A 27,034-nucleotide genomic window follows, 5' to 3' on the forward strand; every position below is an offset into this window, starting at 1 on the left:
GGCAGATGCCCAATACAGGTATTCATTCAGTAGGGGGTCTGGCTCCCTGACAAATTGGAAGTGGATTAGGAGAAGCTACTCCTAAAGAAAGTGGGGAATGGGATAGGAGCTCCTAACCACTAGTACAGTGGGGAGACAACCACCTCTTCCTCATCTCCCCCTTTAATCTTCAGACAAAGGAGGGTATTGGAATCTCAGCAGTAGTTCTGGGACCTAGTTAATGGGGTGGGAAGCTGCTTGCATCCCTTCCCGTGATGGAATTGAGTACAAAAGAAGAATGATTTCTCTGGGTGCAATACTGCCAAATAGTTCCCAGATAAGTTTCAGCCTAATGTAGTTAAACCACATTCCTGGTGTCTCATCTTTCTGCTCTGTCCAGGATATCATCTGGTCTAGTTTTCTGGGTAACAGCCGACTTGCTTGATCCATGCTCAAGAATAGCTGGGGGTTGGTTGATTGGAGGTGAAGGTTAAAGGAATATAGAAGTGACTTAAAAAAGGCTAAAGGCTGATCATTTATCTGGAAGTGTTGCTGTACTTTATGGAATTGTTATCTAACTTCAGTAAAGTTTAATTCAGATACACATTAATATTCATATTATGATGTACTGTGTATATAATTAACAATCTTCAGTTTGGCAGGGATGTATCCATTTAGGTACAATCTGAATTTAGACACATTTGAAGTGGCATATTTTGATAGTTAGCTGGAAAGCATTTGTGAAACCAGTCACTCTCCTCATAGAAGGATATAATTTTGTTTAATGAGTATAATTGCAGTAACAGTATTCAATTCTGAATGTGCACTATTTATGTGTGAGCTTATTTCACTGAAAGAGCTGCAGTGGAATTATCTTTCAAAAATGTGTTTTTTGGCTGAAAATGAATCCTAGTATTGAAGCCAATGCTAAATCTGTTCACACTTCATTTTGGCTCAGGAAAGAACAGTTACTTACCTCATAACTGTTGTTCTTCGAGATGTTTTGCTCATGTCCATTCTGATTTAGGTGTGTGTGCGCGCCACATGCACCAGTGCCGGAAGTTTTTCCCCTAATGGTACCCGTAGGGCTGGCTCTAGCGCCCTCTGCAGCAGCGCGTGTATTCATTCGTATATAAGGTGCTGTCAGCACTCCTCCCTTCCAGTTCCTTCTTGCTGGAACTCCAACAGAGGAGATGGAGGGTGGATTCTGGAATGGACATGAGCAACACATCTTGAAGAACAACAGTTACCGGGTAAGTAACCATTCTTTCTTTGAGTGCTTGCTCATGTCCATTCTGATTTAGGTGACTTCACAGCTGTGGTCTCTGGAAGTGGGCAGGAGTTCATGGCCATGAAGATTGCAGTACTGCTCTGCTGAATCCCGCATCATCCTGAGCTTGCTACGTGATGGCATAGTGGGACGTGAAGGTACGTATGGATGACCATGTAGCAGCCCTACAAATATCTTGAATAGGCCCATGTGCCAGAAAAGCCGCTGAAGACACCTGGGCCCTTATGGAGTGGGCCGACAAGGACACCAGAGGCACGACTCTGGCTTGTTCATGACAGGCTCGAATGCAGGCTGTAATCTGGGATGATACTCATTGAAAGGAGACTGGTTTGCCCTTCAACCTGTCACCAATTGCTATGAAGAGTTGTGTGGAGCAGTGGAACAGTCTGGTCCTATCAATGTAGAAGGCTAGAACCCTCCTTACATCGAGCAAGTGTAGGTGCCTCTCTTCATTAGAGCTGTGAGGCTTAGGGCAGAATACTAACAGGAAGATGTCCTGATTAACATGAAAGTGGGACACGACCTTCAGGAGGAATGCAGGATGGGGGCAGAGCTGGACCTTGTCCTTGAAGAACACCATATAAGGCAGCTCCGAGGTCAGGGCCTTAATCTCCGACACCCTGTGTTCAGAGGTGATTGATACTAGAAAGGTCACCTTCTAGGAAAAGTACATGAGCGAGCAGGAGGCCAACGGTTCAAAAGGTGGAGCAGTGAGTCAGGACAGGACAAGGTTCAGGGCCCACTGGGGAACTGGCTCTCTAATCGGAGAGAAGAGCCTTTCCAGCCCTTTAAGGAATCTAGTTGCCATCTAATGGGAGAAAACCGATCTGCCCTGTATCTGTGAGTGAAACGCTGATATTACTGCCAGATGAACTTTTACCAACGAAAAGGCTAAGTCTTCCTGTTTTAAATGAAGCACATAGTCCAGGATCATCTTATAGAAGACTTCATTGGCGATACATTCTGATAGTCCGCCCAGCAGGCGAAGCTCTTCCTCTTTGCTAGGTAGGACGCCCTGTTTGAAGGCTTCCTACTTTCCAACAGCACTCTTTGGATCTGGGTTGAACAGTGGCGCTCTTTCCTATTCAGCAATGCAGCAGCAACACTGTCAGATGCAGGGAGGCTTGGTCCGGGTGAAGTCACCGACCGGTCCTGGGAAATGAGGTCTGGGTGCAGCAGTAGAGACCAAGGATGAGCTACCGAGAGATCCAACAGCATCCCAAACCAGTGTTGGCGAGGCCACTCTGGGGCTATCAGGATGATTCATATTTTGTCTCTCTTGACTTTCACCAGAACTCTGTGCACAAGAGGTATTGGGGGAAATGCATACATGAGACCCCTTGACCACAAGAGGAGGAAAGCATCTGTCAGAGAGCCGTCCTCTGACCCCAGAAGAGAGCAGATGCAAACACATTTCCTGTTTTCCTTGGTGGCAAACAGGTCCACATGGAGCGCTCCCCACCTTTGGAAGATGCGGTCAGCCACCTCCTAGTGGAGTGACCATTCGTGGTGAGAGCAAAAGGATGTGCTTAAATGATCTGCTGGGGTATTCTTCAGCTCCGGCAGATGGACTGCTTCATGGTGGATGTTGTGATCCACACAGAAGTCCCAGAGACAGTCCCAACACAGGGCTGAGGATCTGTACCACCTTGTTGAATAGGTACAGCAGGAACACCTTGCAGGCCAGCTGGATGGAGCGACTGAAAATGCAGTCTCTCATAGTGGACCACATAAGTACAAGCTGCCATATGTCCCAGGAGGCTGAGGCATACCCTCACTATGGTAATTGAGTGGTCCCTTAGACTGATTATAAGCTCCATCATAGCTGGAATCTGGTGTTGGGAAGTAGTGCTTTGGCTTGGATAGAGTCCAGTACTGCCCCCACAAACTATTCTCTGTACAGACTTAAGTAAAGATTTCTGTTAGTTTAACAGGCCCAGCAACTGACATGTGTCTCTCATGATTCCTATGTCACGATAGACCTGTTCCCTTGAGTGGCCTCTGATGAGCCAATTGTCCAGGCAAGGAAACACCTGCACTCCTCTGCACCTGAGGTAGGCCGCTACTACTGCCATACATTTGGTAAAAATGCAGGGAGCAGTAGAAAGGCCGAATGGTAGGATTGCGAATTGGTAGAGTCACGCTCCCATTGTAAACCGCAGGAACGTCCTGTGGCCTGGGAAACTAGCGATCTGAAAATAAACGTCCTTTAAATTGACGGTGGCGAACCAGTCACCCGGATCCAGATAGGGAATGATAGCCGCTAGGGAGACAATGTGATATTTTAGCTTTTTGAGGTACTTGTTTAGGGCCCTTAAATCCAGTATGGGTTTCAGGCCTCCCTTTGCCTTTGGGATCAGGAAATACCATCAGTAGAATCCTTTGCCTCAGATTCTGAGGGACCTCCACCACTCCCATTTGCAGGAGGACTTGTTACCTCTTGGACGAGGAATTGCTCATGAGAGGGGTCCCTGAAGAGGGACGGAGTGGGAGGGTGGGATTCAGATGAACTGTAGGGTGCAGCTGGTAGCCACGGTGTTTGACACCAATGGTCTGATATAATGGCCATCTAGGCTGAAGGAGGAGAACAGTCGGGAAACTGGATCTCGAATATAAACTGGTTGGTCACTCCGGGGGCACCTTCAAAAGCTTCTCTTTCCATCCGAGGAATGACGGCTCGGGCCTGGTTTCAAGGTAGATGCCAGCGAATTGCCCCGGTGACGCTTGTAGCCTCTATTTCTCTTTCTATAGGGCTCTCCTCTGGACTGGCCTCCGAAGCACTGTTGCTGTGAGGGCCTGAAGTGTCTCCTTGAGGAAGACTGGGTATAAAGGCCCAACGAGCGCAGCGTGACCCTAGAGTCCTTCAGACCATGCAGCCTGGAGTTGGTCTGGTCTGCGAACAGAGTGGCGCCAATGAATGGAAGGTCCTGGATGGACTGCTGGACTTCCATCAAGAGACCAAATGACTGGAGCCATGAAGCTCTCCTCACTGGTACCACGGAGGCCATTACCTGTGCTGCTGAGTCAGCCACATCTGAAGCTGCCTGCAAGGAGGCCCTGGCCAAAGTCTTACTCTCCTCCAGAATGGCCTCGAAGTCTTGTTTGGAAGACTGGGGGAGAGAGTCAGTAAACATTTCCAGCGATTGCCAGATGTTCCCGTGGGTTCCAGTATTACCAGGATCCAGTCTATTGTCCTTGAGGCCACCCCTCCATCTGAGGTGGCATGGGGAAAACTGCGGGCGGCTTTGTAGCCTGCACCTTCAGGGGGACTATAACTTCCTCCCCCAAACCCGAAGAGGTATATCCTGGTGACCACGGGGGCGCCGCTGCCCTCCTGGTTCTCCGTGTCTACATGCCAGAATTCTGGCATCGGGGAGCAGTATCTGGAGCCGGAGCATTGCCATGTCTTGATTGCATCTTGTCCTTTGGCTTTTTGTAAGGACTTGAGTGGTGATGGGGCTCTGGTGACCTGCTCCATGCCGGTGATTCACGATGCTGCAGGCTCGGCGAACGTTGGGACTCCAAAGATCAATGCTGATGCTCAGCGGATTGGTATCAGTGCTCCGAGGATCGGTGTCTAGCACCCGGAGACGTAGGCACGAACCCGATTGTCCTGACGTGGTTCCGGAGACCAGTTCTGAGAACCTGATGAGCTCTTTGAGGCTGACAAATGGTGACCAGTTGACGGGAGGCGGGACTGTTGTGTAGTCGCTGGCATCCCTTTCAACAAACCCCCGACCAGGGTGTCTGCTTCTCGGTGCGGGGACCTACCCTCTTGTGGTGTAGGTGACACCGGCATGACCAATAGGTCCTTCATTGCCTGGAACACCTCAGGCGTGGAGGAGACCAATAGGTGGTGTGGGGTTCTGCCTCTCCCGGGAGTCAGCGGCGGTGCGGGTGCCAGGCTCAACGCCCACCTGTGCGAAGACATCTTCCGGGCTGACTCCAGCTTCCCTGAAGTTTTCTTAGCTAGCTTCGGTGCCAGTGAGCACTCCCTCCCTGAGTGCACTTTTTTTTGGCTCTTCTTCGGCCCCAGGAATGCTGAGCGGTGCCAGGTCAACTCTAACACTGGAGGAGCACTTTTTAAAGAGGCCGCAGTGCTCAGTCCCAAGTCCGATTGCGGCTCCAACACCAGTCTGAGTGTCGGCTCCCTCAGAAGGGTCTTAAGTCTAATGTCCTGGTCCTTTTTAATTCTCAGGCGAAAGCTCCTACAGATCTTACACTTCTTGGAAAGGTGAGCTTCTCCCAAGCACTTTAAACAGCTCTGATGTGGGTCGCTCAGTGGCATAGGCTTCTTGCACTAAGCGCAGGGTTTAAACCCCAGGGAACGGGGCATGCCCTGATCCTGGGAACTTACTAACTAACGAATTAACAACTAAACAACCAACTTTAAACTATATACACTAGGAAAAGCTTGAAAACTAGAAGCCGCTAGGAAATGGAGACTTGCGAGAGCAAGAGAGTTGTTCCAGCACCGTCATGGGCGATAAGAAGGAACTAGAAGGGAGGGGGGCCGGCAGCACCCTATATACAAGCACATACGCGTGCACTTCTGCAGAGGGCGTTAGAGCCAGCCCTACGGGTACCACTAGGGGAAAAGCTTCTGGCACCGGTGCATGTGGCGCATACACACAGAATGGACATGAGCAAGCACTCTAAGAAGAACAAACATAATTTCAGATAAAAGATTATTAAATTAAAAAGAGAACCTACAACAACCATAAAATAACTGACTCTCTCAGGTTTATGCATACATCATCAACCAGCCAAAGTGTATGATTTCTGTTAAACTCAGTTTTATAGCGAATAGACTTCTCCAGAAACAATATAAATAAATATAATATTAATTCACATTAGCTTTCAGCATATTTACTAGTAGAATGTATTGAGAATGTCAGAAACAGACTTTTGGGAGAAAGATTCCACCACTCTCTAATGCTACTCTGTGCTCTAAAAGCAGTCTGCTCCAGCAAAGCATTGATCATGTGATCCAAGTACAACTGAGAGCCTGAGAACATCTCTGTGAGGTCACCCTGACTATTGGACTCATAGCTTCTTTGTAGGGGAGAGTGTGGTTCAGTACAAAAGACAACCTCTTGACAGACTTTTTGCACCTTATTTAGGATTTTTTTTTATTTATTGAGATGGAACCTGATTTCATAACAAAGTGCTGCATGCCAAGACGGAGTCAGAAGAAATGCATCAAGTCTCCTCTTTCCTTCCCATAGTTCCAGTAGAGATTCTACTCATTTAACTACAGAGATATATCTCCTACTGGGAAAGAGTCATACTGGTGTATATACAGGAACAGTAGGTTGAAAGTAAGTAGACTCAAAGTCTAAGGTTAAAGCATTATTGTCAACTACCTTTTGTGAACTGAAAAAATAATCAAAATTTAATTTACATTCCTTTGTAACGACTTACTCTTTGAAAATTAGTAGCGTTAAGTTTAAATTATTTTATTTGCTTTTTTATAATGCATAACTTGTCTCTAATGTTTTACATTTTAAAATGTACATTAAACTAATCATATTCAATATACTTCTTGAGTTGTCCATACAATAATAAGCAGCCTGTTCAGTAACAAATGCCCCCTATCAAACCCAGTGTATCCAAATTATCAACCTACTTCTTTCCTCAATGCCAAAGGGAAAAATAATGTAACGTATACAAATTATGCTTCAAAATATTCTTCAGTTTAAGGTGCAGTCATAGAATCATAGAAGTGATACATCCTTCCAGCTTGACTATGAACCACTGATATCTACTCTCAGGGAATGATTTTCCAACCAGTTATGCCACCCATCTTATAGTAGCTCCATCAAGACTATATTTCCCTAGTTTGTTTATGAGTAGGTCGTGTGAGACAGTTTCAAAAACCTTACTAAAGTCAAGATATACCACATCTACCTCTTTCCCCTGTACACAAGGCTTGTTACCCTGTCAAAAAAAAAAAAAGCAATTAGGTTAATTTTACGATTTGTTCTTGATAAATCTATGTTGACTGTTATTTATCACCCTATTGTCTATGTATTTGGAAATTGATTGCTTGATTATTTACTTCATTATCTTTCTGGATACTGATATTAAATTCCCTGGGTTGTCCTTATTCCCCTTTTTATAGATTGGCATTATATTTGCCCTCTTCCAGTCCTCTGTAATCCCTCCTATCTTCCATGAATTTTCAAAGATGATCACACATGGCTCAGATATATCCTCAGTCAGCTCCTGGTGTATTCTACATTCTTCATCTCTCTTAAAACATCCATAATTAAACCACTGTCTCTGTCATCACTGTTACTGGAATGTTTACAGTAACTGTCATGGTCTTCTGACCAGAAACATATATGGGTTAAGATACAATTTGTGTATATAAAATCTTTATTTTCCCTGATATAAATAGAATCCCTCAACATCAAAGATCAAAATTAGTGGCACCCTGCCTTTCTGTCGTTTATTCCTGTCATTAGGGTTCTAAACTTCAGTGTTGCCCTCAATATTTCTTTGAAAAAAATTAAAACTAGCTAAGAGATGTTTCTACAGTAATTACATTACTCTCACGCATTTTATGGTGCATGGCAAAATGCAAAGTATTTTTCTTTAGGTGTATGGCAAAATGCAAAGTGTTTTTCTTTAGATGTTTGCTTCAGGGGTTCTCAATATTTTCCGTTTCATGACCACATAACACAAAACACATTTTTGTGACACTCCCCTATTCCCCATCTATGCATAAAGAAAGTGAGAATATCACAATCCCCAGGTTGAGAACCTCGAATTGCTAAGGTTTTTTTCCCTCTCCTATATCTATGTGATGTTTTAGTAGACTCTGTGTTTTATACTGGGGTTTTTAAAAATCAAAATGTTGTAACTCTTGTTTTGTTTCCTCTGATTTATAATTATGTGATTGTAATTTTGGTTAAAGAATAAAAATCACTGATAAAAATATGGGGTAAGTATGAAGCCTAAGACCCAATGAGCCTCTGCTTTTAGTTGACCACAGAATCAGCTATTTTCTCCTGGACTATTTGTTTTTATGGGTGTTTTTTACTCTGATTATATTCCTATTCTTGGAATGAAATGATTTTAGTTCATAGGCCAACATAAATATATACAGCAGTTATTGCAAGCAGAAAAACAGTATCTCCTTCCACTTTCCTCTTTGCCAAAACAAACTACTAGATATCTCCTCAGGTTTCAGACAAGGGATACCTTTAAACCCGCTCCTGTTGCTATTAAAGTCAGAGAGATTTGCACTGACGTACACAACAGGAGGATCAGCAACCATCAGGGAGTGGTAGTAGGGCAAATGTGAGATATTAAGTTAGAAAGCTAAATGACAGTACAGGAATTCATTAATGCAGAAGCAGTAATGGGCAATTTCACTTGTTTTATTTAATAAACATCTGTTTTTCAACACATCATTCAAATATGTTGGTAGTCATATTCCATTTAATCTGCATCCAGTACATCATGTAGATAAGATGCCCACATCATAAGATAATAAAATAAAACACCTGAAACGGCTTCTATCCTGAAATGTCTAGATAGTGTATGTTTTTGTTCATTTTTTTGGAGAGGATGTAGCTATGAATACAGATAGAAAAGCAATAATGGCTTCTACAGGAGTAGGTCCTAAAAGAAACAAAATGAACTAAATAGATTTACTTTTTCAGAACATGTCAGAAATGGTTTTGTTTTTCCACATTATTTTTTATTATTTTTTTCTTGCTTGTTTATACTTAAAAAATATTATTTGTTTGACAGTAGTGCCTAGAGGCCTCAACGGAAGTGAGGGCCTCGTGGTAGGTGCAGTACAGACACCTAGCAAGAGACAATCCCTGCCTGAAGCCCCTGCAATCTAAATAAACAAGACAATCCCCATTTTATAGATAGGGAAGTGAGGCACAAAGATTGTGACTTGCCCATGATCACACAGGAAGCCAACAGCAGAGCTGACATTCAGTCCAGATCACCAGAATCCCAATATAGAGATCTCTTAATCAAGGAGCTAAAGTTTGTTTTTTTCATGCAAGGTGGCCTGTTAACTTTTTTTAAATAGTTGCTTCTATGGGGTGAAAGTAAATAGCAACGGCAAAGATGAATTTGTTATTGGGTCTAGTTATGTTCTTTTTCTGATCTCATTTAAATCTGCAGAATCCCCCAGGACAAACAGTCTATTCTGTGTCTAAAAAGAGAGAAACTCTACAAACAGAATTGCTGGTGGGAAGCTTGATGAACATCTTGGAACTGGTATGAAACCAGAAGTCTTCCCTACTAGGGGACACTGAAATCCTTTCCAGCTTTCACCTGCCTTATATGAGAAGCATCTGCTTGACAGACATATAAAGTGTGTGTTGGTGCTGTGAGTAGCTTATTCTGTCAGACTGATTAATCTAAAATAGCTGAACTCCCATGCAGTGTACTCAGCCTTTTCTCTTTCATACTGTTTCTCCTGTTGTTGCTGTTCCTGGTGTCGGTCTAAAGCCAGAATGATCTTAAGAGTTCAGTGTCTCCAAGCCTCCCACAGATGATAAAAAACAAAGCAGTTTAAAACAATCTAAATACTACAATAGTTCCTAGTGTCACCTTATACAATAATCTATTTTCTAGATTCACACATTACTATAGATATCAAAACAATGCTGCTGGAATTTTATCTGTGTTAGCAATGTCTAGCGATGTCATCTACAGCCATAGATCGTCTTTAAAATGTTTAAATCTCAATCATTAAAAAAGATACACACTTCCTGGTATGGCATTTTATACAAGTATTTAATAATAATAATCAGGGAGTGGTGCTAAAGGAATGACCAAGTTTCCCAACTTGAAAGATGCCCGTTTGGTGCTTGGTTCTAAACCACTGTAATTAAAATGTTCATTAAAGAGTCAGGAGAATGTGAGAGGCACTTCAATAGTCATGGCAGTTTTGAACTGATACTATTGAATAAAAACAAGTTAAACAATGTAGTTCTTGTTGGAATCTTTGTCTATAGTACCTTAGAATCATCCATTCTATTATCCCCAGCAATCTGTAAGTGAATGCAGATAACACTAGGATTTCAGATCAACACTTCCATTAAGGTGCTAGGATTTCGCTTCTTGAAATAGAGCTTACCATGCTATCTTCCAACACCAGGAAATTACTCCATATCTAACTTATCTTGGAAATCCATCTGTCAAATATAATTATCTGAAATACTCATCCTGAAAATACAAATGTATAAAATTAATTTAAATAACATTTTAATAAGCTTCTACTATCCCTGCAGGACATTTATTAATTTTGCCATCCACACATTTTCAGTGACATGGCTGGATGAAGAGGGTGTGTGCTGCAACGTTTAGTAGCAACAGGCCGTAAGAATATCGAGGATGAGATTCTCAAGGGTTTTTGTCATGGATGGAAATGGAATCATTACTGCAATACTACTAACGTCATTGGCACCCACCCACAGCCAGTCCACTAGAAATGTAAGTGGAGAGATCAGTCTGTTTTGCAGATTAGACAGGCTAACCAGGAAGGGGCAAGCCAGAGCCAAACTTACAGGTAAGCTTTATGTAAGGAGAGGGCGAGAGTAAATGTTCGTGTGTTTTTATGTTGCATCAAGTTGTAAAATGTTCTATATTTATTATTAATGTATTATTTTGTATATTTGCTACATTTGTTTTTTATCAAGCAGTTTTAAAATTGGGCTATCTGGATTTTTAGTTATATTGCTATATTATATTGCTCACGGCACACAAAGATCTGCTGCTGTAATTAAATTGTTAGCTATTTTAGAACTATTATGTGATGGAAGTGTAGAGGGGATCCAGTATCTCAGAGGTAGCAATGAAATGGGAAGCATTTCTTTAGGACTAATCTGTTCCTCAAGATACACTAAAGGAGGGGGGAAAAGAAGAGAAAAACCACACACACACTCTAATATATTCTCCAGTAGGTAAATCCTCCTTGTAATGGACTGATTGTTTTAAACTATTTATCTGGATTAATTATCTGAAATGCTTATTTCATGTGTCATTGGTGCAAATTTTATAGAACTCATGCAGTCAGATTCTTTCCCCCTCTTGTGTGCAGCCTGTTCATCTCTCCAGCATGTGGAAAGTGGCACTTCTGGTTCTGTGCACTATGCTTGCTCTAAGAGGGTTTGCAAAGGGGGCTCCCCTGAGGCCAGAAGAAAAATGGAAACCTTTGGACAATCCCAGAAACCGAGATCTGGTAAGGAAACCCTGCAGAAATCATAGTAATGAAGCCCAAGCTTTGTGTATGTGTGTGTCATGTATTTAGGTGCTTCTTATTTAGCACTGTCAGGGATGGGTATAAACTGTTCAGGAAAGAGAGGCAGAGGCGAAAGGGTGGAGGAGTTGCACTGTATGTAAGAGAGCACTATGATTGCTCTGAGCTCCAGTATGAAACTGGAGATAAGCCAGTTGAGAGTCTCTGGGTTAAGCTTAGAAGCACTGCTCCAGTTGTGTGAGTTACCCCACCAAGTCTCAGTTATTCCAATCATTTTATAGTTCCTTGACTGTGCCAGGACTTCCAATTCCTCCTACTTGGTTAAGAATTAGCATTATAAGAATTTTGTACCTTTTGTAGTTAAAAACTTCAAAGTGAAAGGGGACCGGCTTAGCTAATGTTAGTAACTCCGATGTGTTTTGTGGTCAGTATCAGCAGCCACCTACATATACTTCAATCTAAATTGAAGAAACACTTCAAATTTAATATACTGCATATGGATCTTTCTTATACCTATGTACAGTATACATTAATTTTACAAGAGATGTATTTTGATCTGTGAAAATACAACTCATTTTATCGAACAGAATAGGGGTGATCTGTATGTTCTTCTAGTCCTGTTCTTCTTTACTGTATAGATGATATTGTTAAGTCAAATGGTAAACCATGGTTTGAAAACAAATATATTCTGACACAGCACCATGAGTGGTTTAAGATCTGAAAGCCAATTAACAATAACTCAGAATACTAAATTACAAAGCATTACTTACAAGGTCTTATGCAAAAGTTGTGAGAAACAGGCCAATGCTTGTACTTTGTTTTGAAAGTGACCAAATATCAATTTTAAAAAGAAACTAACTAAAAACTAATATTTTTGAAATATAATGAAGTCTACCTTAAGCAATCAGATTGTACTGGAAAACCTGGGGCTCCTCTACTTTGGTTTTGGCTGTAGGCTGCCCTTAGTGCAGGTTTCACTGTGTGCCTTTTCGAAAGGGATGCAAATAGGGCAGCATTATATGCTAATCACATTTCTTGAAAAGATCTTAAAGGCTTTACATAAACTAGACTCTTGTATATTTAGAACACACATCAGTTTGAGGGACTTCCAGATATTGTAGGCTGTTTAATAAGCTTCACAGCTAAGATATATTCAGTGTGTAAAAGGAGTGCATTAAAAAGTGGGCTATCTACCTCATCAGTTAAAATTAATCAGACACATTAAGCTGGGGATCTGAAGAAATAATTTAAAAGACCTTTGAAGCAGTCTGATTTAATCTTACTGATTTATGCCACCTCTTTGGAGAACCAAAGCTAACAAATATCTTTTACTAATATTATCAGTGTCCAAAATATACACATTGTGGGGACAGGCAGTTGGGAAAGCTTTTCTCCTCAAGTTTACCAGTTTGAATCGATACAGTTCAGCAGAGTTTACCACTCAGTTTATCACTGACTGATTAATGGGTTGGTGGTCTTTGGACAGGTATCTACAACACAAGGCCAAATTCTGACACCCTTCTTCATGACAAGAAGCACCTTATTCCACATGCAGTCCCATTAACTTCAATGTCAGAATTTGGTAGGCATTGCTGTCTGTTTGGCCAGTCCTATCATAGCAGCCATTTACTGAATGTATATGACTAAATGAATGTGAATTCATATGACTTCATATGAACTCATATTCAAATGAATATGACTAAATTACTGCTAGGTGTAATCATTCTAGTTCAGATTTGAGGTACATTGTCAAAGCAGAGCGGAGCAGCCTGCTCTGCCACTGCCCTTGCAGTACGTGTTTGTGGATAAAATATTGTTTTAATGGAAATGATTATTCGTATTACATTTTTTAAATGTAAAATGTCTTCAGTTTTTCAGAACACTCCAGGCTTATTATTCGGGGAGGGGTCTTGATCTAAGAAAGTTCCTAGATACTTTCTCCATGAATAATGACAGACTGAGACCGGTAGCTATCTACCTGGATCCTACTGCTTCTGCATTTGCAGATTATGAAGAAAAGAAAAAATTGTTTCAAAACTATCTCAAAGGCTGAAAGAAGCTGCTGACCAAGGTAAAAGCAATTATTTTTTCCCCTTGTGCTGTCTGTCACAGACAGTTATAGATGTTGAATTACAGATTTGCATTCTGGTAATTTTCACTTCTATATGAAGAATAAAACTAACTTGCTCTTGATAACACATCAGAAATATATGATATCTTAACTCTCACTCAAAGCTGAATGAAATTTGAGGAGAAATTTCTGGGGAGTTAATTTCTTCCTGGAATAACAGGAGTAAATTGCATGGTAAGTAGTATTCTGAAGTTAGATGTGCATGCACTGCTTATCTCTCTCATTTATTTCCAGAGACAAGTGCTTGAAATTTGCTGAATTAAACAAGGAAGGATTTCAAGAAATCAAGTAAAACCTAGTACAATCTAAATTTTTTAATGGAGGTTGATAGCCTCCCATGATATGTGCATATCAAGGAAAAATATAGACCCCAAGAAAGAAAATATTAGAGTAACAAAGAGTAATCTGCCTTTTAAATCTCTGTAAATGTGGTGCTTTTCTTACTACTTCAATTAAAAGTGAATGTTGGATAAAATGGTATGCAAGCTGATTCGTAAGTCTATATGTATAAAATAAAATGAATCAGACTTGCACTTGCAGTATCTCTACGGCCAAAAGTACTGCAGGGAATTTGGTTGTTCATTTTATTTTTATTTTGTATATAACCATACTATAGAAATAATCATCCTTCTTATAACACCACTCTGAGGGTAGGTATTATTTTCCCCATTCTACAAACAGTAAGGACTGCAATAGGATTTGGATCAGGTCCTAAGAGACTTGCCCAAGGCCCTACAAGGAGTCAGTGGCAGTCAAGATTAAAACTCAGGAGTTACTGGCATCCGGTCCTGTGCTTAGCTCACTAGTCCATGGCTTTGTCTGAACTATGTAGCATACTATTGCTATACATTATATTATAGTGACAATTCTATTAATATTTTCATTTTAAATCCCCTTCATATGGGTTTATAACTTGAAAAAAATCAGCATCACCCCATCAGTGTAAAATGCATTAAAAACTGGTTTTAAAAGATGTGCTCTAGCTCAATCAGTAATTATTGGTTTGATGAAGGAATTATTGGGTGAAAGTCTATAGCTTGTGTAATGCAGGAAGTTAGACTAAGTAATCATACTGGCCCCTTGTGGCTTGAAAATTTGTGAAGCTATGAAAATTCTAAACTCGGGGGAAAAATTCAAATGTAATTTAGATGGCTCTTCAAAGTGTTTTTAGTGTGTAAGAGATGGTTTCTGAACACAAATTTCCAGCTATTTGTTCATAAATTAGACTATTTGCTTTGAATATTCTTACAAAATAAGAAATCAGTAAATTACTGGGCACTTTTGTTTTGCTGGATCAGCCACACAGAATAATTCAAGGTCTGAGGTCCAGGGAACACAAAACAACACTGATGTTTGACACAAATTGAGAATGACCTAGAAACACAGAATTAACTGTGCTCCGCATCCTTGATTTACTCTGTTGTGTCTAAATATTGCATCACATAAGATCGGATTCTGGGACCCCAAAGTATCTGGGGAGTCTGTTAATTTGATGGAATATTTAAGGACTGAAAGTTGGGTATTTTAAAAAATATTTTAATTCTAACTACAGTTTGTGTTCAGTTAATTATTAGAACTTCCTACTCTCTGCATCCTATCAATCTTGCAGCCACACAAGGTGCTAAACCCAGCAGAACTAGTACATTTCCACTCTAGGTGGGGGCAGGATTTGAAACCCAGTCCTCAGGCACCACAGAGCTGTACTCCACTGGGGTCTCTGTTCCATAAACGTGCAGGGGGGTGGGCAAGAATGGAAATGATGTATTTGTAGCTATACAGCCAGTGACTGATCCTATGAAAGATGAGTGGCCAGATGGGCAGACCCAATAGCTCCGCTACCACTCCATGGCCTTCAGGAATCTGTTGTTCACCCTGACCCTTACAGAGAGGAAAGATTATTTACCAGTTTAACAATGCTCATTCTAATAATTTGGGATTTATGAGCCCATCAAAGTCAATAGGAATGCTTTAGTTAGGGTTCTTTGGCTTTGGATCAGACCTCATGTGTTTTTAAATGCTCCTGCATACTATCCTTATTTTATTATATATTTTTTCCTTTCAGGTGGTTACTTCTGGACTTCATGTGAATTGGAAGCATACATGGCAAAATGTTACTGCTTTGGGGTTTCTAACTATTATCTGACAATTTAACATCATCTTCAACATCCAAGTCTATACATGTACAAAGCTGATATCTGGCTGTAATTGCCATGTTTGCTCACTTTTCAGGTGGTGAGGTATGTATGGCAGTGAAAGTTAGTCTGTTTTGGCTTTTATATTTTGATAGGAATCTCATAGTAAAGAATCTCTATGATTCCCACAATTTTGTAATTAAACTAATAAATTATTCAGAAGAGCCTATCTTACAATTTCTGCTCTGACCATTCTTTATGTAGCTGAATCATTTCAGATTTCCAATACCATTTTCTAAAATGGCATCAGGAAATCCTGCATTCAGATTACCACAGTTACTTCTCATTTGGAAAGTATGGCATTGATCCTGAGAAGACTTTTACTTAACTCTGCACATGTGAGTAGTCCTATTGACTGAAGTTAAACGATGAAATCCTGGCCCAATTAAAGTCAATGGCAACATTTCCATTGACTTCAATAGGATCAGGTTTTCACCCAACTTGAGCACCTGGATAAGGGTAGTCTGCACTCTAAAGTGAGGTCATTTTAATTTCAGTCAACATCCAGCCACTGCACTAATGAAATTGGTTGGGTGTGATCACACCACGCTCATTGCATCGGGGGAGTGCGTCTTCACCAGCTGCGCTTGTATCAGTGAACAGAGCAGTGCATCATGAGTAACTATTCCACAGTCCAACTAGCCTCAGGGGTTTTTGGGAAGGACTTCGGCCTCCTATGATGTAGTTTCCTCCCTCCCTCCCTTCCTGATATCAACAGCAACCAAACCAATACTTTTTCGCATCTGTTTCTGAAATCCTGGCTCTGCCGTGCGTATGCCATTGCTCGAGAAGCATGGAGCCTGCTCAGCTCTGCCCCTCATTGTGAGCATTACAAACACCTCGCAACTTATCCTGCAGTGTTTCCAGGGCTGAGATAGGAGCCGCAGCATGGAAAATTACAGTGTTACTAAGGCCGCCCTGTGACAGCCATAGAACGAAACAATTTTTGGTTGCTGCTGACTGTTACACAGCAGCTAAACGTGGTGAAGTGCCGTTTCTGGTCCCGGGAAACAAGCACTGCCTAGTGGCATCACATTGTTATGAAGATATGAGCTAATAAGCACTGGCTGCAGAACTTTCGGATGCGTAAGGCCACTTTCTAGGAACTTTGCACATAGCTTTCCCCAGCTGTGAAGTGCAAGAATACTAGCATAAGACCTGCTCTGACACTGGAGAAGTGAATGGCCAATCCCTCTGTGGAAGCTAGCAACTCCAGACTGCTACCCGTCAGTTGAGAGTAAATTTGGAGCTGGTAAATCTACCGTGGGATCTGCTGTGATATAAGTGTGCAGGGCAATTAATAGACTTCTGCTAAGAAGGGTAGTGAGTGTGGGAAATGTGCAAGACATAGTGGATTGGTTTGCTGTGCTGGGATTTCCTAACTGCAGTGGGGTGATAGATGGCACGCATATCCCTATTTTAGCACCTGTACACCTTGCCAAAGAGCATGTAAATCGAAAGGGATACTTTTCCATGGTGTTGCAAGCACTGGTGGATCACGGGGCGTTTCACTGACATCAACATTGAATGGTTGGGAAAGGTGCATGACACACGCATCTTTAGGAACTCAGGTCTGTTCAGAAACGTGCAAGCAGGCATTTTCTTTCCAGATCAAAAAATAACCATTGATGATGATCAACTGCCAGTAGTGATCTTGGGAGACCCAGTTTATACCTTGCTCCCATGGCTCATGAAGCCATACACTAGGCACCTGGACAGTGGTAAAGAGTGGTTCAAAAATAGGCTGAGTAAATGCAGAATAGCAGTGGAATGTGCCTTTGGACATTTAAAAGCTTGCTGGCACAGTTTGCTAACTGGGTTAGGCCTCAGTGAAAGCAATATCCCCATTGTTATCTCTGCCTGCTGTGTGCTTCATAATATGCGAGAGACAAAGGTAGAGAAGTTTCTGCTGGGTTGGATTGTGGAGGCAAGATAGGCTGGCTGCAAACTTTAGGCAGCCAAATACCAATGCAACAAGGAGAACCCAACAAGGAGCTCTGTGCCTCAAGGAGGCATTGAAAACCCATTTTTCTAATGAGCCACAGTGATGTGCTTCGCTTATCTGTGCTGTACCTTCCCATAACATCTCCCCCTTGCAGCAATGTCCCTGTACCTCCCTTTCCCTCACAACCTCCATGACTGTAATAAATAAAAAGTACCTCAATACACAAACATAGACTTTTATTGCACAACTGTAACCAGAAAGGAAAATAATTTATCTTTCAGCAACCGTTGTAATAAAATTTGGAGGGGAGAAACAAATGCAGCTCGTCTGTGCAAGCACCGAAGCTTCCACATTGACAGGTTTTAGAATGGCCGCCTTCTCTTCTTACTACCTTCCCCTGGTGTTGAGTGGAGCACATATTGCAGCCTGCCTACTCTTGTCTTGGAACGCTTGGGGATGGGGGCTTGGAAACACAGCGGTTGTTGCTGGCAGTTCTGCAGAGGAAGTCTAACCTGCCGCTGCTGTTCTTGAAGCTCAACCAAACTCCTCAACATGTCTGATTGATCCCTCTTTATCTGCAGCATCTCATCTGGCATTGCATGCTCATGCTCCAGGGCTGCTCTCCTGCTCTGCATGTCCAGTTTTTCAGACCATGAGATCCTCCAGGCTCTTACCTTTGTATCAGCTGTCCCATCTGCGTTCATTATCTCGCTGAACATGTCATCCTGTGTTCTCCTTTTACGCCTTCTAATCTGTGATAGTCACTCTGTGGGAGTGGAGGATGTGCTGTAGGCCATGCTTTTCACAGTAAGGCATGCAAAGCACAATGCAACCATTGTCCGTACATACCAGAGTGAAATGCAAGGCTGATATGTATAAATCACTTCCTTTATTATTGCCAAGTGCACAGTACAACTGATTCACAATCCCTGCCTATTCCACAAGCCGGTTTGGTGTTTCAGCCAGGGTGAGTAAAGGACTAGTGCTTCCAGTTTTGGGAAATCAGAATGTCTTGTGGACAAGGCCCCCATTTCCCCAGCAACCTGAGTTGGGATCAGCAGAAAGCCTCCCAAAATGTGGTTTTTATCCAAGGCAGCTTGAGGGAGGGGGCGTGGGAGAAAAGTCTTATTAACACCCACACCCAGTTCCCTGCCAACCAAAACAAGCTGATGTTAGGGAAACTGTTGTTGAGGGACCTGGAAACCGCCTTGGATTGGGGAGCACACCTACTATTGTTTGTGATGTGAGCACGTGTAATGAAACATTCCATCGTCTCCCCTAGATGATCCTATGTGATATTAGCCTCCAGAGGGTAACAGAAGCAGAAAGGGAGCAGATGCTACAGGCTTCTGAGTATACACCTGGTCCTTATGCTGCTATGCTGTGTTCTGCGATGCTGCCAGCAGATTTAATAATGGAGGAGCGTGGGAAAGTGTCCTATCGCAGTGGAAGAAACAAGTCAGCCCTACCTAGAAACCTTCTTCTCGAGTCATCCTTGTGCACATAAACAGTCTTTTCTGGGGGCAGCCTTCTGCATAGTTCGAGCACCTACAGAGCAGCCGATACCCATTCCACCTAATATTTTATTTCATATAAAACAGAACCCATCAGAGGATGTAACCCCAACTCCTTAACTGAAATTCCATACTCACCAGAGGTGCCTTCCCCAACATCACGGTCAGCCATGTGGTTAAAAACAGATCCTGGCTGTTGGGGAGAATGGATCCCCCCCACTCCGCTGCCCCCCTCTCTATTCTCCTCCTCATCCACAGTCTCATCCTCATTGGCCTAGGGCCCAGATTCCCCAGATGGATCCACGCTGCATCTGGGGGCAGTGGTGGGGTCGCCACTGAGAATTTCATGCAGCTCATCGTAGAAGTGGCATGTCATTGGTGCCAACCAAGAACAACTGTTCACCTCACTTGTTTTTTGATATGCCTGCCTAAGTTCTTTGATTTTCACACTGCACTGCTGCATATCCCTGTTGTACCCCTTTTCCAACATGCCCCATGGGATTTTTTCATAGACCTCTACATTTCTTATGCTAGATTGGAGTAGTGCCTGAACTGACTCTTCTCCCCACAGACCAGTAAGATCCAACACATCAGATCTACTCCACGCTGGAGCGCATTTGGGGCATTCAGTCACCATAATTAGCTATGCTGGCGAGCTCCCCATGCTGAACAAACAGGAAATGGGAATTCAAATTTTCCTGGGGCTTGACCAGGGGAGGGGCTTTTTCCTGTGTATGTGGCCTCAGTGCAGTGGAGTTGAAACGATCTCCAGTGTGGTCAGAGCACAGCATTGTGGGACACCTCCTGGAGGCCAGTGATGTTGATTTACGCAATGCTCCATCTCCACTGCCATTCAGTCGACCCATCTGCTTTGATTTTAGCACTGTGCCTCTTGTGGCACTATGCCTCTTGTGGAGGTGGATTAATTAAGTTGGTATTTATGGCGAGCTAAGTCAGTGGAACTTGGGACCTGGCAGTGGAGACTTATACATTATGTGGTTGATGGCAGCTGGCTTCTGTCAATCTAACTTCACATTGTAGACCAGGCCTACCTTGTTGCAGAATCAAGTCCTAAACCCTTGTTTAATAATGGGTATAAAATATGGAAGTAATAGCTCCATATTGCATGCACACCAGCTATACCTGCACACTTGTTGAACTAGGACAAGAAGGCGGGTCCCTGGCTTCAAAAGACAGGCATCATCTAAACTAAACTCCTTTAACTGATAATAGTTGAAGGGATTTTATTTTGTAAAGTAGCATAGGGACATAGTCTGGATCCATCCAGCCCACCAAAGGGCATCTTTTAATTTTTTTTTTTTTTTAAAGGAATAGGAGAAAGCCTATAGAACTACATGTAAATTAATGCATATTCGGATGCTAGAATACATATAAGTAAGTGATTTCATCTTTGCTTTATATTACAGTAATTGCTCTAGAAACCTTATCACTGCCCTATTCCAGATGGGTCATAGGGATGGTTTTTCAATTTTTAAAAGCTATGCTACTCTTTTTCTTTGATGAAAAGAGAAACTATAGCCACCTCTTCTCCAAGGAATCAATGTAGTCAGTAAAACTTGTTATTAAACATGCATCTAAATTTTGTATCTTTCCTGTAGCAATTGACTGAAAAAATTAAGGGCCTCATTCACTACTGCCTTTCAAATTCACTAGCACAAAGTAAGGGCAATATGGGTGTAAACTGCTCCTGTTCTGACTTGATAGCACTTCACACTTACTTTGAACTGTGCAGGACAACAGTGAATCTGGCTTAGTCCTGACCAAATCTAGGATGCTTTCCCAGTATAGAATAGCTTTCCAAAAATGTTTACATCCAATAGTATTTTCCTTCATAAATTAGGGAATTAGACAGCTGTTCTTCCTGGATACCTGCATCCATTTATTTGATCTATGCCCTTCTAATGCACCTATCGTTGTAGTTTATTTTCTATTCATAATTCTTCACTTGCTGTATTGGGTCAGGATTCAGTGACTCCCTTCTAACGTGATCTTTCAATCCCTTAAAACACTGCAAGGAACAGAAAGCTGGCTTTTTAGCTAGCATGGTGTACCTCCCTGATCCAAAGACCACTGAAGTCAAAGGAAAGACTTCTACAGATTTTAACAGACTTTGAATCAGGCCTAGAGCATGGGTGGGGAAATAAGGGTTTGTTATGAAAGCAGTAATGTAACTGTAATTCGGGTGGTTAGGAAAAATGTTGAGTAAACTGACCATAAGAAGTGTTTCATTGGTGGGGGAGGAGCAGAATAGCAATAGGCGGTATACTCGCCCACCCACCTGCCCAGACAGCCACCAGTTTGCAACTGCCATCTTCACCTAAATGCATGGAGTGTTGTTGTAGCCTTGTCAGTCCCAGGTGAGCAGAAAGACAAGGCAGCTTTAATTGAACGAACTTTATGGGTGAGTGGGACAGCTTCTGAGCTTCCACAGACAGAGCTGCCCTGCAGGTTGGGATACCAGTGGAGTGGCACAGCTCGGACAACCCGCTGTTTATCAGAAATAGTTATCCCATGTCTCAAGGGCCCACTTCCCCTTGTGCAGGCAAAGCAAGTGGCTGCAGTTAGCAGCACCTAGCCCCTCAGCACGGACTGCAGGCAATAGGCCATAGGGTGGACAGGCCAGAGCTGCCTGAGGGCAGGGAGTAGGGCCCGCTTCTAGTCTCTTATCCACCTTCCCCACCGCCTTCTACCAGCGCTCCAGAGCCTCCGCGCCTCCCCCAAGGAGGGCCGCGGGTTGGCGATGTATCCTTACGGCGCATGCTCAGAGCTCCCGGCCAGCTGGCGCTACCCCGGAACTGTTGTGCGGCGGGTGCGGACCGCGGCCGGTACCGATTAACACCAGGACTCTGAGTCCGTGCGCGAAAACATCCCCCTTCCCTAAACCCCCCCCCCCCCCCGCTTCGGTTGCGCGGCGGCGGCGGCAGGGCGTGCGCGCGATGTCAGGCTTCAGCTCCGAGCTGATCGATTACCTGGAGGGGAAGATCTCCTTCGAGGAGTTCGAGAGGCGCAGGGAGGAGCGCAAGAGCCGCGAGAGGAAGGTGAGGGCGCCGAGGACCTGGATGAGGGCGCCTGCCCCTGCGGCGGGGAACGGCCGTTTGGTGACCCGTTAGTGCCGCGCGCGCCCACGGGGAAGGGAGCTGCCCGGTGCCCTTTCGCCGGGAGGCTCCGCCCAGGCGCGTGTGCCAGGCTGCGAGCGCGAGGGCAGGTCAGCCGCGCAGCGGGGGAGCGGCGCGGGCACGCGGCTGTTTCAGCCACAGAACCAGGCTACAGCGAGTTGTGCTCGGCAACCTCTGGGCGGGCAGAGAATGTCCTGCACTTCAGCTCTAGGGTCCCGCGGCATGTCGGGAGCAGACGGGTCAGGGCAGGCCCAGCACGGTAGAAGTAGCAGTGTGGACGGTGGGATGGCTTAGGTGAATAGAGTGCTCTCTGCTCCTGAACCCCCTGGGTATGTACCTTGCACACATCCCTACACGCCTACAAGCAATGCCTCTTTCTGTTTTGGCAGTGTAGTGTCCTGCTGCCAGAGCTTTTCCACACCCGCATGACAGGTCCCAGCCAGCAGTGAGGCCAGGCTCTGGCCTCAGGGAGCAAGCTGGCTGACCTTTTCCCCGCTGCCAGAGCCTTTCACTTTGGTGTGTAGCTACGCGCTGGGAGTGACGAGTGTGGGCACAGCCTGACTTTTCCTGCAGCATGTAGCTACGCATGTAGTGCCTGTGCTCTACATGCTGCCGGAAGTGTAGACATTGTTACATCCATGAAATATTTTGTGCGTTTTGAACTTAATTTGTGATAATGAGTTATACGTATGGGAAATTATTAATCATTAGCTACTTGTCAAGGTAGGACCCTTATACATTGTCATTTTCTGGAAAGACAAGAACAATTCTTGGTGAATGGAGACCTACGCCATAAGGACTGGCAGTTCCTTTTGCAGAGTGGGTAGGTCTCTGGCTTCAAAGAGAATCTAGGCTTTCCTGGCCAGAATGCTGGTCCCCACACTGCAGAGTTTGGAGGGGTTAAAATTGGAGAAAATGAGGATTATACTACAGGTTCCCTTGGGGACATGAAGGCAACACACTTTTCCTTCCCATACTGGAATAAATATAGTTTTGTATGCATACAATGGACTGTTTTGATTCATTATTCATGACTATAGCTTTTCAAACATTTTTAGATTTGCTAGCAAGAATTGTCTTATGTTATAAATGTGCTATTTTTGTAGACTAAAGACATTGAAATTGGTATCCCACAAAGAAAATGCTTTGTTACCCTAGAGGAGGTTTTGCTGGTCAGGAGAGCACGATACCATTTTTATCTACATTTCTCATAGGTAGAACAGATTGTTTCAAGAAAAACAGAGTTACTTACCAGTTACTGTTGTTCTTCGAGATTGTTGCTCATATCCATTCCAATATAGGTGAGTGCGCGCCTCGTGCACTGGTTTCTGGAACTTTTTTGCCCTTAGCAAGCCCCATAGGGCCGGCTCCGGCGCCCCCTGGAGTGCTGCGCTCATGCCGCGGTATATCAGGCGCCGCTGGCCCTTAGGGCCCTCAGTCCCTTCTTTCTGCCGACTCCAACTGCGGGGACGGAGGGTGGGTGTGGAATGGATATGAGCAACACATCTCGAAGAACAACATTTACTGGTAAGTAACCCTGTTTTCTACTTCGAGTGATTGCTCATATCCATTCCATTATAGGTGATTAAATAGCCATATCTTGGAGGTGGGTAGGAGTCAGCGTCGAGCTGCTCTCATGAGCACGGCCCTGCTGAAACCTGCATCCTCTCTCGCCTGCTGCATGATGGCGTAGTGGGACGTGAAGGTGTGGACTGATGACTAGGTCGCTGCCCTGCAGATGTCCTGCAGGGGCACTCTCTCCAGGAAGGCTGCCGAGGAGGCCTGGGCTCTGGTTGAGCGCGCTGACACAGGTCCTGGAAGCGGCACCTTCGCCTTCTTGTAGCAGGTCCTGATGCAGGCGGTGATCCAAGCGGAGATGCACTGGGTGGAGACAGGTGAGCCGTTCATCCGGTCCGCCACTGCCATGAACAGCTGCCTTGACTTTTGGAATGGGCTTGTCCGCTCGATGTAGTAGGCCAGGGCCCGTCTCACGTCCAGCAAGTGCCATCTCTGCTCCTCCTCCGAGCCGTGTGGTTTAGGAAAGAACACGGGGAGGAAGATATCCTGGTTATAATGGAACTGAGACACCACCTTAGGCAGGAAGGCCAGGTGGGGTCTCAGCCGTACCTTGTCTTTATAAAAGACAGTGTAGGGGGCTTCCGAGGTCAAGGCCCTAATCTCAGAGACCCTCCTAGCTGACGTAATGGCCACCAGGAAGGCTACCTTCCAGGAGAGGATGAGCAGCGGGCATGTAGCCATGGGCTCGAAGGGGGGGTCCCGTTAGGGCGGCGAGGACCAGGTTCAAATCCCAGGGAGGTACCGGGTCATGGATCTGTGGATACAGCCTCTTCACCCCCTTGAGGAACCTGAGAGACATAGGGTGCAAAAACAGCGACCTCCCTTCCAACGGCTGGTGGAAGGCCGAGATGGCCGCCAGGTGCACCCTCAGGGAGGCCAGAGCCAGGCCCTGCAGGCTTAGGTGGAGCAGGTACTCCAAAATCGCCTGTATGGGTGAGCAGCTCGGTGGGATATTCCGAGACTCCGCCCAACAGGTAAAGCGCTTCCACTTGGCTCAGTACACCACCTGAGTGGAAGGTTTTCTGCTACCCAGCAGAACCTGTTGGACCTGCACCGAGCAGGCTCTCTCTCCCTCCGTCAACCACAGAGTCTCCACGCTGTCAGGTGGAGGGAGTTCAGGTCCGGGTGCAACAGGCGACTCCGGTCCTGGGAGAGCAGGTCGTAACGCCTCAGGAGCAGCATCGGCATGGTGATGGACAGGTCCAGCAGCATGCTGAACCAATGCTGTCTCGGCCAGGACGGGACAACCAGAATGATGTCCGCTTTGTCCCTCTTGATCTCCAAGAGGACTTTGGGCAGCAGTGGAATGGGGGGAAACGCATACATGAGGGTCTCCGTCCAATCTATAAGGAATGCATCGGAAATGGAGCCCAGCTTGTGACCCCAGAGCGAGCAGAACCTTGGGCACTTCCTGTTCCAGGACGACGCAAACAGATGCAGTTGAGGAACACCCCACTTGCAGAAAATGGAAGTCACCACCTCCGGGTGCAGTGACCAGTCATGGCGGAGTAGAAACAACCTGCTGAGGCGGTCTGCCTCGTCGTTGCTGACCCCTGGGAGGTGAGAGGCAGATATGTGGAAGTCATGCCTCACCACAAGGTCCCAAAGTCGAATGGCCTCCTGGCAAAGAGCCGAGGAGTGCGCCCCCCCACCTGGTTATATAAAACATGGCCGTCGTCCATGAGGACCTGCACCATCCTGCCTCTCAGGAGTCTGAGGAACACCTTGTAGGCCAGGTGGACTGCCCTGACCTCCCGGACGTTGATATGGAGACACCTCTCCTGTGCCGACCAGAGCCCCTGGGTGCTGTGGTTGCTGGTGATATGGGCCCCCCCAGCCCACATCGGAGGCGTCCGTGATGTGAGTTATTGAGGGTGTCAAGTCTCTGAAGGGAACACCCCTCAGTACCTCCCCTGAGTACCTCTACCAATCCAGGGAGGTCAGTACCCAAGTGGGGACTGTGTAAACTCTAACAACAACAACTAGAAAACAGGGATTGCTACTTGCTGAAGAGCCGGGGCAGACGTTCCAGCAACCGTCAACGGGCGGAAAGAAGGAACTGAGGGCTCTCAGGGCTGGCTGTGCCTGATATACCGCGGCATGAGCGCAGCACTCCAGGGGGCGTCGGAGCTGGCCCTACGGGGCTTGCTAAGGGCAAAAAAGTTCCGGGAACCAGTGCACAGTGCGCACACTCACCTATATTGGAATGGATATGAGCACTCACTCAAAGTAGAACTGTTAATTGCAACATCTAACCACGTAGCAGTTTTTTTATTGTATTTAATTTTAGACAAGGGAGGCAAGCTTTTAAAAGTTTGTTTGTTTACAACTTTGTTCACTTGCGTAGTCACACCTCATTTTTTTTGGAAGATGTTGGCAACCATATAATCTTGTTCTAGTGTTCAATAAAAACAGTATACTTCAGGACACGACAGTCAAAACTAATGTAGAACAACAGTGAACAGTCACAATTTGAGTTTACTTTACACTGGTGAGAATAGAAGTTTCTTGAAATCAATGTTGGTGCCTGGTTAAATAGGATAATGTAGCATCTGGTCCATCAGCAATGCAAAAAGCCAGAAACGTATAGTGTAAATACCAGTAATCCTAAACACTGGTGGAACAGTAAAATAAAATCAGCAGTACTATTGCAAGCCTTGTGACTAATTTTATTGATATCTGTAGGATGGAGAAAGTGTACCTGCTGAGGAAAATATAAAAGACCCAGATGCGCCATCTACATCTGGAAAAGGATCTCGTAAATCCCAGAGTCAGAGTGAAACAGAAGGTACGTGTCAGTATGGTGACTTAAGTGAAGAAATGTAAAAATCACAATATTTTGTTGCTGAAAGCATGTGTTCTTTTATAGGTGACTTTTACATACAGTTTACTGAATTAGAGAATGTAATTATGAAATGTTTGTTCTCCTTGCTATCTAGGCTTGCCATTGCACTGGGTGTCTGTATCTCCAAGAGGCAGGCTCAGTCAATCCTAAAAAGGAATTGGGGGGGAATTATGGGTAATCAGCAA

General features: G+C 44.4%; 2 protein-coding genes and 1 long non-coding RNA gene across 5 annotated transcripts in view; 2 read left to right on the forward strand and 1 right to left on the reverse strand.

Moving 5' to 3' along the window:
• LOC137153525 (uncharacterized) overlaps window positions 1-22,455 on the reverse strand; it is a 50,016-nt gene extending 27,561 nt beyond the window's left edge. Inside the window, exon 1 of the long non-coding RNA XR_010919824.1 lies at window positions 22,280-22,455. This is a non-coding gene — a long non-coding RNA (uncharacterized lncRNA). The remainder of the gene's footprint in view (window positions 1-22,279) is intronic.
• Window positions 10,652-15,991, forward strand: CUNH2orf66 (chromosome unknown C2orf66 homolog). Of its 3 annotated transcripts, none has more exons than XM_067549836.1 (4): window positions 10,652-10,741; window positions 11,349-11,489; window positions 13,378-13,578; window positions 15,701-15,991. In XM_067549836.1, exons 1-3 carry the CDS (start codon window positions 10,667-10,669, stop codon window positions 13,558-13,560), a joined length of 399 nt encoding a protein of 132 aa, XP_067405937.1. In that variant the 5' UTR covers window positions 10,652-10,666; the 3' UTR covers window positions 13,561-13,578; window positions 15,701-15,991. The 3 variants fall into 3 exon arrangements, with proteins under 3 accessions (XP_067405937.1, XP_067405938.1, XP_067405939.1); XM_067549837.1 differs by lacking the exon at window positions 15,701-15,991 and adding an exon at window positions 13,873-14,184; XM_067549838.1 differs by lacking the exon at window positions 10,652-10,741 and adding an exon at window positions 10,769-10,817.
• GTF3C3 (general transcription factor IIIC subunit 3) overlaps window positions 22,247-27,034 on the forward strand; it is a 38,827-nt gene continuing 34,039 nt past the window's right edge. Inside the window, exons 1-2 of the mRNA XM_067548977.1 lie at window positions 22,247-22,348; window positions 26,690-26,792. Coding sequence (XP_067405078.1) covers window positions 22,247-22,348; window positions 26,690-26,792 — 205 coding nt within the window. The remainder of the gene's footprint in view (window positions 22,349-26,689; window positions 26,793-27,034) is intronic.

This window comes from Emydura macquarii, unplaced genomic scaffold (assembly GCF_026122565.2).
Source record: "Emydura macquarii macquarii isolate MOO-44397 ecotype Brisbane River unplaced genomic scaffold, CSIRO-AGI_Emac_v2 contig_1253, whole genome shotgun sequence".
Lineage (NCBI taxonomy): Eukaryota > Metazoa > Chordata > Testudines > Chelidae > Emydura > Emydura macquarii.